Source organism: Populus euphratica, unplaced genomic scaffold, assembly GCF_000495115.2.
Source record: "Populus euphratica unplaced genomic scaffold, PopEup_1.0 scaffold99.1, whole genome shotgun sequence".
Lineage (NCBI taxonomy): Eukaryota > Viridiplantae > Streptophyta > Magnoliopsida > Malpighiales > Salicaceae > Populus > Populus euphratica.
The window spans coordinates 295341-308992 of record NW_011499902.1 but is presented as its reverse complement, the minus strand read 5'-3'; the positions used below and the strand labels follow the sequence as shown (position 1 = coordinate 308992).

At 26.7% G+C, this 13652-nt stretch overlaps 1 protein-coding gene across 1 annotated transcript; it reads left to right on the top strand.

Annotated features, from left to right (window-relative positions):
• The first annotated feature begins 10352 nt into the window (after window positions 1-10352).
• LOC105132992 (LOB domain-containing protein 41) lies at window positions 10353-12057 on the top strand. The gene is made up of 2 exons (XM_011036759.1): window positions 10353-10794; window positions 11167-12057. Exons 1-2 carry the CDS (start codon window positions 10605-10607, stop codon window positions 11868-11870), a joined length of 894 nt encoding a protein of 297 aa, XP_011035061.1. The 5' UTR covers window positions 10353-10604; the 3' UTR covers window positions 11871-12057.
• The last annotated feature ends 1595 nt before the right edge of the window (window positions 12058-13652 follow it).

The following is a 13652-nucleotide window of genomic DNA, read 5'->3' as shown; positions in this document are numbered from 1 at the left end:
TAAAAAATAATAAAATATTATTTTAATATATTTTTATTTTAAATTAATTTTTTTATATTTCTAAATCATTTGGTATATTAATATAAAATAGATTTTAAAAGATGAAAAACTATTATTTTAATATATTTGTATTACAATACTAACAGATTTTGAATGGAGTCCATTTCACCTGTGTTAACTTTTTTTATTAAAAAAATATCTTACACCATCAATAATGATGTATTAAGATATTTTTTTTTAAATTAATGTGGGTGTCCGGGTTAGCTTGCGTGCACCACGAATATATATATTTAAATAAAATATATATATATATATATATATATATATATATATTATGTGTGTGTATTGAGCATATAACTCCCATGTGCTATATGCATTGGACCAACTTTAGCTTATAGTCTCTCCAATTAATTAAAAGAACGGAGATATGGCAATAAACTTTCTTGGGAATATTTTTTTTAAAAGCCAGTCACGTTCAAATTCTTGCACTGGGTGGCTGTAAATAAATGTATATAACTTGAGCAAATTGTCTTCCTATGTGAATATCCAAGGACGAATTCGGGGGACTGCTAGAGGAGTCTCGATAGTGCTCTCGAATGATGAAACCATGCTTTGTTCTCGCCGAAAGGATTGACAAAGGTTAAAGCTTGAAGATTTGGCCACCAAACAAAAGGAGTTTTGATATCTTTTGTTCTCGCAAATTAATTAATTAGCCAAAGATGAATGCACAATTTAGCTCAGGTAAGTACATCACTCCTAGATGATAAATTTTATGGTAATAGTATACTAATTAATGATATTATATTAGTTATTTTTTGAATTTATTAAAAAAAATACAACTAGAGAAAGAAATTTTATGTGGTGATATTTTTATTATTTTTTTAGATAATATTTTTCATCTTCTATTTTCTATGTATTTTTTTAAATAAATCTAAAATTTAATTAATAAAATATCACAAATTACCGGTATCAACAAATTTTCCCTACTAGATCATTCTTGTAGCCATTATTGCAGATTTTGTATTAGTTATATTATCAAATTCGTTATTGAGCTAAGATTTTTCATTCATTTTCAAATTGTTCGTTTTCCCTCGATCGAGTGAAGTTTTCAAGTTGAGTTATTCAGTCAAAAAAAAAAAGGGGGTCAGTTTTTAACAATTATGTGCTTAAACACAAGTGGTCAATTCAATTTAAAGTTTTAAATAATTCAATTCTATGCATCTAGCAATATTTATGGGTTATTCAGTCAAGAAAAAAGAGTCAATTTTAAATAATTATGTGCTTAAACACGAGTGGTCAGTTCAATTTAAAGTTTTAAATAATTAAATTATATGCATCTAGCAATATTTAGGAGTTATTCAGTCAAGAAAAAAGAGTCAATTTTAAATAATTATGTGCTTAAACACAAGAGGTCATTCAATTTAAAGTTTTAAATAATTCAATTCTATGCATCTAGCAATATTTATGGGTTATTCAGTCAAGAAAAAAGGATCAATTTTAAATAATTATGTGCTTAAACACAAGAGGTCATTCAATTTAAAGTTTTAAATAATTCAATTCTATGTATTTACCAATATTTATCAAATTCTCATGGTCAAAATAAACTAACTCTACTTATTATAGAAAAATCATCTTGATGATCAAGGATTCAGGAATGATTTCCCAGATAGATGAATATATAATTATCGTTTTTTGTTAAATGATTTTTAAAATGGAGGGTCAGCAGGTTTTGAATTATTTAATGAAAATAATCCTTTTTTATTACATAACTATAATTGAGAAACCGTAGTCACTAGACTTTAACTTTACTCGCTATTTTTTTTTTAATTTACAATTTGAGGGTAGGACTGCTTTGGTTTTACTTTTTTAGTTACAAAACAAAAATTCAAATTATATTTTATTTATATATAAAATACTTAACTATTAAAGGCCTATTTGTAATGACCTAGCTCGTTGGCTACCAACCCTAGGTTGGTATTCAGAGTACTCAACTACTAAGGGTTATTTGTTAAGACGTCGTTGAAATTATAAGAGTTTCATTGAAAACTCTTTATTAAAACCTTGGCTACAAAAAAAATTATAATTCTTAACTTTTTTTTTAAATATAATTTTTCAAATTATAGTTAAAAACTAATATAATATCAAATATACTCCAAATTTAAAAATCATATCTTCATTTCTTGTTTTTTTTATATATAAATCTCACTCAAGCAGAAGCAATATAAAACAACACAACAAATATAAAAGTACATAATTATGCTGAAAAAAAAATCATATGAATATCTTTGTCACATTGTGATGCCAGTCAAAACTCTAAAAATAAAAATATTAAAAAAATTAGAGTTGTTATCTAGTAATAAAAAAAATTAAAAATCCTACAAACTAGCATCTGTTTTAGAGATCCAAAAAGAAAGTTAATTATATATGAGAAAAAACAACATCACCCTTATCATATATCTTCTTATTAAATGTAACCTTTGTTATGTTTTTTTTCTAGATTTATCTTTGTGACTGTAATTAAAGAATTTTAACTTGCAATTTTTATTATTGGTGAAAACTCGATCTTGGTTGCTAAAATGGGAGATTCATAAAAAAAAAATCTATTTGCAAAAAAAATAAATAGCATCGGTCTTTAAAAAATGAGACTTGTCTTTTATAAAAACAAAAACTCAATATCAGTCCTAATAAAAGAGACTTATAAAAAAAGAAGCTAAATTAAAGTTCTAGTTTCTAATTTCTAGATTAAGGCCTTGAACTCTTGAATTTTGTTTAATCATCTTTATAACAGCTTGAATAATTAATTTTATATCTACAAATGTTATTAGAAGTGAAACAATACTAAAAAAATAAAAAATAAATAAAACGAAAGGAACCTTTGAAAGCTGTATTTTCTTCAACTTTTCTCCTAGCAAATATGTCAGGTCTTTTATGGCATTCCTGGTAACGAAGAAATCATGTATCAAGATGGTTATAATTTTTTATTTTTTTTATTTTTTAAAATTTATATTTTTAAATAAAAAATAAAGTAACATAACAAGTAGACTGATAATGTGAAAAAAACTGATTGAGAAAGGATTTTAAATATAGAAGAATCAAGTAGTAATTTTGAATTCAATCAAGAGTTTAATTCTATTTTATTACATTTAAATGAAAGAGATAATGCAAATTTAAGGTTATATTAAATTATTATTAAATGAATTTATATAAAAATTAATATTCTAATACCAAATAATACAGATAAAAATAATAAACATAAAATATGTAATTATACTGAAAAGAGGATCACAAGAAAACTTAAATTCAAAATTTTACTGAATTTGTTAAAATACAATCTAAAATAACGTATTTATATTAGGAAAAATATTATAAACAAAGCTAAAAAAATAATAAAACAGTTCCATATCAAAAAAAAAATCAAAAATTAATTAGAAAAATATTATAAATCTCAAATAATAACTTATGTGTTTTATTTAAAGGTCTTTTGTACCTGGATGGATATAAAATTTTAACCTTATAAAAAATAAAATCTCTATAATCTTCTTTTAAAATCATCTGATTAAACAATCAAATTAAAAAATTTATACTCATTCACGTAAAATTATACCTAAAGAAAAAATATTATACATTATAATCAAGGCTATAAGCCATCTAGTCCCTACCTTTATAGGTAAAAAATACAAATAAGAATACTAGAAACTAGTCACATGTTTTAATATATTTATTTATCTTGATCCCCAGACTTTCCTAAATATATAGAACTTCAATTTCGGGAATTTTTATTTTATATGGAACTTCAATTCTGGGAATCTTTATTTTAAAGTAGCCTCATTAATTTAAAATATTAATAAAATAACACAATTAAAAATTAATAAAATAACACAATTTATAAATAAAAAATATTAAATAGGCATGAAAAAATAAATTAAAGACATAACAAAACTCCAATTATAACATTTTTTTTTATACTATTAAAAAGATTTTAATAAAACAAATTCAATACCACATACAAAACCATCAATAATAATTTGAGTGAACCACATTTATTATAACTAACTCTACTTATTATAGAAAAATCATCTTGATGATCAAGGATTCAGGAATGATTTCCCAGATAGATGAATATATAATTATCGTTTTTTGTTAAATGATTTTTAAAATGGAGGGTCAGCACGTTTTGAATTATTTAATGAAAATAATCCTTTTTTATTACATAACTATAATTGAGAAACCGTAGTCACTAGACTTTAACTTTATTCGCTATTTTTTAAAAAAAAAAAATTACAATTTGAGGCTAGGACCGCTTTGGTTTTACATTTTTAGTTACAAAACAAAAATTCAAATTATATTTTATTTATATATAAAATACTTAACTATTAAAGGCCTGTTTGTAATGGCCTAGCTCGTTGGCTACCAACCCTAGTTTGGTATTCAGGGTACTCAACTACAAAGGGTTATGTGTTAAGACGTCGTTAAAAAAACCCCTTTATTAAAACCTTGGCTGCAAAAAAAATTATATTTCTTAACTTTTTTTTTTAACATAATTTTTCAAATTATAGTTAAAAACTAATATAATATCAGACATACTCTAAATTTAAAGATTATACCTTTATTTTCCGTTTGTTTTATATAAATCTCACTTAAGCAGAAGCAATATAAAAAAAAACAACAAATATAAGAGTACATAATTATGCTGAAAAAAAAAATCATATAGATACCCTTGTCACACTGTGATGCCGGTAGAAACTCTAAAAATAAAAATACTAAAAACAAATTAGAGTTGCTATCTAATAATAAGAAAAAATTAAAAATTCTAAAAGCTAGCATTTGTTTTGGAGATCCAAAAAGAAAGTTAATTATATATGAGAAAAAACAACAGCACCCTTATCATATATTTTCTTATTAAATGTAACCTTTGTTATGTTTTTTTTCTAGATTTATCTTTGCAACTGTAATTAAATAATTTTAACTTGCAATTTTTATTATTGGTGAAAACTCGATCTTGGTTGCTAAAATGGGAGATTCATAAAAAAAAAAAAATAGCATCGGTCTCTAAAAAATGAGACTTGTCTTTTATAAAAACAAAAACTCAATATCAGTCCTAATAAAAGAGACTTGTAAAAAAAGAAGCTAAATTAAAGCTCTAGTTTCTAATTTCTAGATTAAGGCCTTGAACTCTTGAATTTTGTTTAACCATCTTTATAACAGCTTGAATAAGTAATTTTATATCTACAAATGTTATTAGAAGTGAAACAATAGTAAAAAAATAAAAAAAATAAAACGAAAGGAACCTTTGAAAGCTGTATTTTATTCAACTTTTCTCCTAGCAAACATGTCAGGTTTTTGATGGCTTTCCTGGTAATGAAGAAATCATGTATCAAGATAGTTATAATTTATTTTTGAATTATTTTTTAAAATTTATATTTTTAAATAGAAAATAAAGTAACATAGCAAGTACACCGATGATGTGAAAAAAACTGATTGAGAAAGGATTTCAAATATAAAAAAATCAATTAATAATTTTGAATTGAATTAAGAGTTTAATAATATTTTATTACATTTAAAATTGAAAAAACAATGCAAATTTAAAGTCAAATTAAATTATTATTTAATAAATTTATATAAAAATTAAAGTTTTAATATCAAATTATACAAATAAAAACAATAAAGATAAGAATATGTAATTATGCTGAAAAGAGGATCATAAAAAAGCTCAAATTCAAATTTTTATTGAATTTGTTTTTGGTTCATGTAATTTTTTTAAATACAATCTAAATTAACTTATTTATATTAGAAAAATATCCTAAATAAAGCTAAAAAAATAATAAAATATTTCTATATCAAATAACAAATCAAAAATCAATTAAAAAAATATTACAAATCTCAAATAAGAACTTATGTGTTTTATTTGAAGGCTCTTTGTACCCAGATGGATATAAAATTTTAATCCTATATAAAATAAAAATTTTATAATTTTTTTTAAAATTCAATCTGATTAAACAATCAAATTAAAAAAATTATACTCATTAATATAAAATTATATCTAAAGAAAAAAATATTATACATTATAATTAAGGCTATAAGCCATCTTAGAGGTAAAAGATACAAACAAGAATACTAGAAACTAGTCACCTGTTTTAATATATCTATTTATCTTGATCCCTGGACTTTCCTGAACATATAAAACTTTAATTTTAAGAATTTTTATTTTATATAGAACTTTAATTTTGGAAATTTTTATTTTAAAGTAGCCTCATTAATTAAAAATATTAATAGAATAACATAATTAAAAAATTAATAAAATAACACAATTTATAAATAAAAAACATGATCTTTATAGCTTATTGCTATACAAAATAATAATATCTAAATAAAAAAATATTAAATGAGCATCAGAAAAAAAGAAAAACAATCTTAAAAACACAACAAAATTCTGATTATGACATTTCTAATACCATTAAAAAGATCTTAATGAAACAAATTCAATGCCATAAAAAAAATTATCAATAATAATTCAAGCAAGTCACATTTACTATTCAAAAATATAAGGTAATTAACTTATTTTTATATAATAATTATGACCCAGTTCAAAAATTGCATGGCATTCTTGGACACTATTGCATGCGACTTTCAGACTTTTATCGGCTGGACTTGTCCACGTGTCATGTCGATGGCTTCCAAATGTAACGGAAACCATGTCTTTGTTCTCTCTCTCTCCATCGCTGTGTTAGACAATGGTTTGGTTTCATGGCATCATTCCAGGTTCTGGGTGCATCAGTTTCCAAGACGTGTATGATTAATTGATGTCAAGCTGAGTTGGAGATTGCTAATCGCCTGCAACTAGAAATAAATATTAACGAAAGCTAAAACACTTTCAAAAAATTAAAAAAAACTGTTTACTAGAATATTATAATGGCAATTTTACTATTTACGTCATGGGAGATATTAAGATGTTTTAAAAAGACACATTAATTATAATCAAATTGATATAGAATAAATATTTTTTATTTTAAAAATAAAATGAAATAATTAAAATATAATAAAAGATTTAAAATTAATGATAACGAGCAATTTGGTATATTCACAATTCATTATTAATATCATATTAGATGAGATGTAATTTGATATTTGCTTACATATAAATAAAATAAAATAAATTAAAAGCACTAATTTTTTTTTTCATGAAAGTGTTGGCTGTGCATGTTCAAGATTTTATAATATCTACCCAGGATTTATTTTTTTCCTATATTTTATTCATCTTTTGAAATAAAATGAAAAATAAGCTTAAAAATAAAAAAAATACTAAGAACAAATCCAACGCAGCTTAATAAAAATTAACAAAAAAGAATTGTTCTTTTTATTTTTTATATTTTTAAATAAATAAAAAAATTCACAACCTAAGTAAAAAATTAGGAAAATAATTTATAACAATAAATAAATAAGAACTTGGAAAAATATTTTAACAAAATATTTTCTTATTTTATTTTATCAGCTTAATTTTTTTTTTCAAGTTAAAATACTGGGTATTTGTATAATATATAATACAAAAGAACTATTAATTATGTTAATAATAAAAATATGAGATAACCGGAATTTTATTCATCTATTTAAGCTTATAACATGTGATTTTTAAGAAGTATGATCCTTTTAAATTAAAAAAAAAACTCAAATTCAAAAAAAATAAAAAATTAATTAAGCAGAGGTGAAACTCTCATTCAAACATGGAAGCGTAGACCGCATGATTCTAATTAGTTAAAAACCGTGTAATGGGGCAGATTAGAGGAGAAACCTCTAAGCATATAAAATTCTTGGCGACCAGTTTAACGTTAGATTCTGCAACTGGTAATAAATTAATATCATTATTTTATGCAAAGGAAGCAAGTTGAACCTTAAGACGGGGGCCAGACGCCCTTGGATAGGGAAAGAGAGAGCTCAGAAAAAAAGGTCAAGTCCAATAATTTAATCTAGAAAAATAAAATAAAATAAAAACATAATCACATGTCTTTGTCTTCCAAAATCTTAGCAGCCACCTATTCATTGAATATTTAATAATTACAGCATGATTTTAATATTTTACAAATTAATAACTTTGATTAAATAGTATTCGATTTCCAGTTCAATTGAAAATTTAAATTATATTGAAATGATTTTTTTTGCTTGAAAAGACATTGATTTTTTTTAAATCAAATGTTTTTTCTGCTTAAAAAATAATTTAAAATAAAAAACTAAACATGTTATAAATAGATTAAAAAAAAATCATGAATCATGAACCAAAATTAGTAATTTTATATAGAGTTTTAGATTCAAAGCTTTTATTTAAAATATACATTTGAAAGTTAATATAAAATCATTATTGAAGCTTTGATGGAAAAAATTATTTTTACTGTATACTAAGTTAGTATATGGTTGATAATGTAGTATATAATATTTTTTTAAAGTGTTTTTTAATTAAAAATATATTAAAATAATGTATTGATTTTTTTAAATTTTCGCTAGGAGGACATCAAAACCATTGATTTAATATTTATATATTAAAATAATGTGTTGATTTTTTTAAATTTTTGCTAGGGGACATCAAAACCATTAAAATTATTTAAAAAAATAATATCAATAATCAAAATAAATATAAACATTCCCTTAAATAGTTAAATACTTAATTTTTTTAAGATGGGGTTCGATCAAGGGACCCAATCCCACAAATTAATTAATAAAAAAAAGAGAGAAGGTTAACTTTGAGTTTTAACTGATCTAAAGTCTAATCAGATAATCCTATGTGTAATTCAAGTTGTTAGTCATGTGTTAAGAGGATAAGCACAAGGAAACAAAGCAAAAAAAACCCACTCCAAAACCGATGGCTAAATTGGTCATGTAGTGCGCCCACAGTCCCAAAACAACATACACAAAACCAGAAACCAGTCACTTGTTTTCCCTATAAGTGGTTTCAGCACACGACCTCCCGAAAACCGGGAGCTTTAGTTTTTTCTTTTTCCTTTTTCTTTTTAATACCGGGAGCTTCCCGTGGACCCAAGCGCTCTTTTCCGATTATGTGGCGATTCGACCGCACTCTGACATCAGTACGTGGATGACACGCGCTTTATCTTTTCTTCTTAAAATTTGGATCCACATGCAGTCCTGCTCTAACATTTTCCTTTTCTCTGTGGATGGTTGTAATATTTTTTCAAGGGACCCTTTTGCCCTCAATTTGTTTTTAACCAAACTTAGGCTCCGTTTCTTTTACACACGCGCGCATCCTTATTAAAGTTACTATAATATGATTTTTTAATTACATATATATGTTTTTAAAATTTAAATCTTCAAAAATCATTAAGTTTTTTAAACAGTGTGTGATATTGTTATTGTAGTTTTAAAAAATAAATATGAAAAAAATATTTTTACTTGTAGTTTTAAAAAATGTTATTAATTAAATCTGCTATGAGAGGAATTTTTATATGTAAAATAAATAAAAACAAATTTTTATAAATTAAAATTTTATTATTTTAGTTTTTATAAAATCAAGGTTTGAATTGTAATTATATATAGAATCCCATACAAACAATTGCAATATAATTTTTTCTCTATTGTTAGATAAACAGTAGAAGTTGTCATAGTCTCGAAGTTAGGAATGTGATTCCAAATCTTAAAAGTGAGAAACACAATTCTTTTCACTTTATCTTGTGTTTTAAAAATAATATGATAATTAAAAAACTAAACTAAATAATTTTCCATAACAAAATGATTAAACATTTCAGCTCAATGATATTAAACTGATTTTTAATTGATATTATATATATATATTTATTTTAATTTTTAAAAACTATTTATTTAATTTTTAGTTTTAAATTAATTTTATAATTTTTAATATTAAAAATAAAACTATTATTTTAATACATATTCAAACTAGAAAGCTTTGAGAAGAAAAAAATGTGTAATTTAAGATCAATTGGAGGGCAGATTAGTAATTAGGAAGTCCAAATAAGAGCTACAAACAACGAGCCCATGTCGTCACGCAATGCAACAGCAACTCCCCTATGACAGCACCAAACAAGCGATCGACCATTGGGAGTTCCCCTCACGCTCTGTAAGTGAAAGTAGCCATGAGATGAGAAAATTTTCACATTTTAAAATTAATATTTTTTTAATTAATATGAGGGTTTATATGAGCTTACGGGTTAGGTTATATATAACTTAATTAATTCTATAAATTTTAAAATTAATAATAATAATTTTTAATAATTATAAAATTTTAAAAAATTAAATTAATAATGTTTAAAAATCAAATCTAAAACTTGATAAATAAATTGCACCCTTAATATCATTTTAAAATTAATATTAAAAAACAAAATGATGGTGGTGGTACAAAGTACAAGCTCTAACCTCCTTGAATGTGGAAACCAGTGTTTCGGATGTCAAGATAAACAAGTTCCGTCCCTTGTATCTCTAATAAACCCAGCGGCTTTTCCTCTTCTCAACGGACACGCTCAACACATCCTCTTAAATACCTTCGTCTCCCTTTCTCTCTTTCCTCCTTCAACAACAAAGATCAAAGATTCTTCTTTCCTCTAGTTTCAGTAGTATTGTCGTCTTTCGTTGCAAAATTGGAAGCCAAAATGCGGATGAGTTGTAATGGATGTAGAGTTTTGCGCAAAGGCTGTAGTGAAAATTGCAGTATTAGACCTTGCTTACAATGGATCAAGAGTCCGGAGTCTCAAGCTAACGCTACTGTTTTTCTTGCCAAGTTTTATGGCCGTGCTGGTCTTATGAACCTCATCAACGCTGGCCCTGAACATCTCCGTCCTGGTTAGTACATATATTAAGAATATCTGGGTTCTCAAAAAATCTAAACAACAATAAATGTTTCTGAAAACTTAGTAATTTTTTTGTAGCCCTTTTAACTTTTTTGGTAAAAAATCCTAGTCTAGTTCTTGTTGGTGCAAGAAACGACTTATAGTTCTTGATTTTTTTTTTTTATCTCAACAACTCAAAAACGACTTATAGTTCTTGATTTTTTTTTTATCTCAACAACTCAAGTTTTTGAATGCTTGTGAAAATTCAAGAATTCTTGGTGACCCTTTAAAGTTTTGATGTAAAAGAACTGGCCCTAGGCTAACTAAGATAATTTTATGATGCCTCAAAATTGATGGGTTTCTTCTCTTTTCTTCTTTGTGACAGCAATTTTTAGGTCTTTGCTTTACGAGGCTTGTGGGAGGATAGTGAACCCAATTTATGGATCAGTTGGGTTGATGTGGTCGGGAAGCTGGCCGCTTTGTCAAGCAGCCGTTGAAGCCGTGCTAAGAGGTGCGTCGATAACTCAAATTAACTCTGAAACCGCAGCTAATGCTCAGGGACCTCCGCTGAAAGCTTATGATATACGGCACGTTTCGAAAGATGAGAACTCGGCTGCCTCAAACGATGCCAACCGGGTCAGGACTCGGTGTCGAGTCGGGCGAGTTGTGAAGCCTAAAGCTAGCAAACCGGCTTGTGGTGGTAATGGGTTGGGATCGATCGTTGTTGACATGTCGGCGACACGGAACGGCTTGACTCGGTCCGCGAGTCACGAGTCATCGGTGAGTCACCAATCCGAGTTGGCAATGGTGGACGGTGAAAGCAAAGAGACGGACGAGAGCATGATGTCTGTGGAAACAGCAGAGGATTCATTGCTGTTCCGATCCGAACCGGAGTCAAAGAGCGATTTGGCGACCCCTGACGCTGCTAGCAACGAAATTGCCGGCCTTGGCCTGGACTTGGCTCTGGGCCTTGAGCCCGTGTCACGAGCGCATCACGTTGTTCCGGTGAAGAAGAGAAGGATTGAAGCTCCCGGGTCTAGTGATTTTGACACGTGTAAGATGGAGCTGGGACTTGACTACGCAGCTTGAATCGATGAGAAAGCCCAAAGGAAACGTGAAGGCTTTTTTTTTTAATCCCGGAGGTTTTTCCCTCGGTGTAATTTATTTTGTTTGTTTTTGCGGCCTTTTATGGTGAAAATAGAGCTGTACAAACCTGGTGTTTACATGGACAGAAACCGTAAATGATCAGTAGAGGGATCTTTTTAACCTTTGAGCAGTCAAATCCATTTGATTTGTTGTGGGGATTGCTCCCAAGAGCCTGTCTCTGTCTCCTTCAACATTTGTGGAGGCATGGATGGAGTGCTCAAGCGATTCAAAAGTAATGTCTTCAATGGTGGTTGGATGTCATGGGGACTCGTGTGCCTGTACGCCTAGTTTGAATGGGTGTGTGTGGGCAGTGTCAAGAGCATCATTTCTTTTGCACGTTTTACTGGATGCGGAGTTTCATGTGACGGTGGAATGACGTTGAAGTTGTGGAAGGCTCTTGACATGGGGGGGTGCTCAAAACAAGGAATAATCTCGGAGCTGGGGGTTGCTCTGCTGTCTACGTCAGGGCTAGTTTCGTTATTAACACATTTTTTAATTTTTTTTCTAAATAAATGAAAAAAGAATGGGTCAAATGGTACTGTTTCTACATGTTATGTTATGGTTAAAAAAAACACAATATTTATTGCTTGTTGCTACGAGCAATGACGAAACTCGTAGAAAAGATGAAAGAAAGAGATTTTGTAAACACACCAAAGCTTTTATTATAATAATATTAGTACGGTCAAAAAGATTATAAATCTAACCATACCAAGAAATTTCGCCAACAATAATCTAAGAGGTTGTTTGATAATATATTTTAAAAAAATTAAATATTTTTATTTTAAATTAATATATTTTAAATATTTTTAAATTATATTGATATGCTGATTTAAAAAATAAAAAAGTATTATTAATATATTTTTTAAATAAAATTCTTTTAAAAAAATAATCATAATTATATTTTCATTACCACTCTTGTCACATTTGCAATAAAAAAACAGTCAGAATGTATGATCTACTTAATTCATTATTGTATGTTTTTCAGATTTTTTTTCTAATTATTTCATATTTTTTATTAAATATTACTATTCTGAAAACTTTATTTTTTAAATGATTTTTATTTTTAAATATTTTTTTTTTATCTTTAACAATTATTTTAACTGTAATAATTTTAATCTACTGCAAATTAAAAAAAAAAAAAACACTTCTGTGTCAGGTGGCCTGAACTGCTCTGCCACATACATGCGCATGTCTTGCACATGTACAAAAGTGGGTGTGACGTGCACTGTTTTCGATGGTACCTTTTTCTTAGGTTCTGTACTTTCAGTATTCCATCATGGGAATAGGCATGGCTCCTGTCCAATCAGGAATCAAAGCCATTTCCTTGCCCCTCTCTCGTTCGTTCACGTCTGTTTTCTATTGTTTTTTATTTAAAAATACATTAAAATAATACTTCTTATTATAAAAAATTATTTTTAATATTAGTTTATTAAAATATTAATTTAAAATAAAAAAATAATTTTTTTAAAATACTTTTAAAATATAAAAATAAATATAATTATCATCAGACTCACCGAATGCTTTTAAAGTCCGTTTCACCCTCCCCTCCCGTGCCCCAACTTCTCTTCCATGCAAATGTTAGCCCACTAATTCGGCATATCACGTTTCCTCTTCACTTTACTTGCGAGGGACTTTATTTCTAGAGTTGTAAAAGGTTTTTTTCGAAGATATTTAAAAATATTTTATTTATTTTAAATTATTTTTTAATTTTTACGTTGTTTTTAT

Excerpts from the sequence above, each read along its gene's own strand:
- LOC105132992 (XM_011036759.1), top strand. The coding sequence starts at position 10,605 with ATGCGGATGAGTTGTAATGGATGTAGAGTTTTGCGCAAAGGCTGTAGT. Across the intron at positions 10,795-11,166 it reads CCCTGAACATCTCCGTCCTG|CAATTTTTAGGTCTTTGCTT; the intron begins GTTAGTACATAT and ends TCTTTGTGACAG.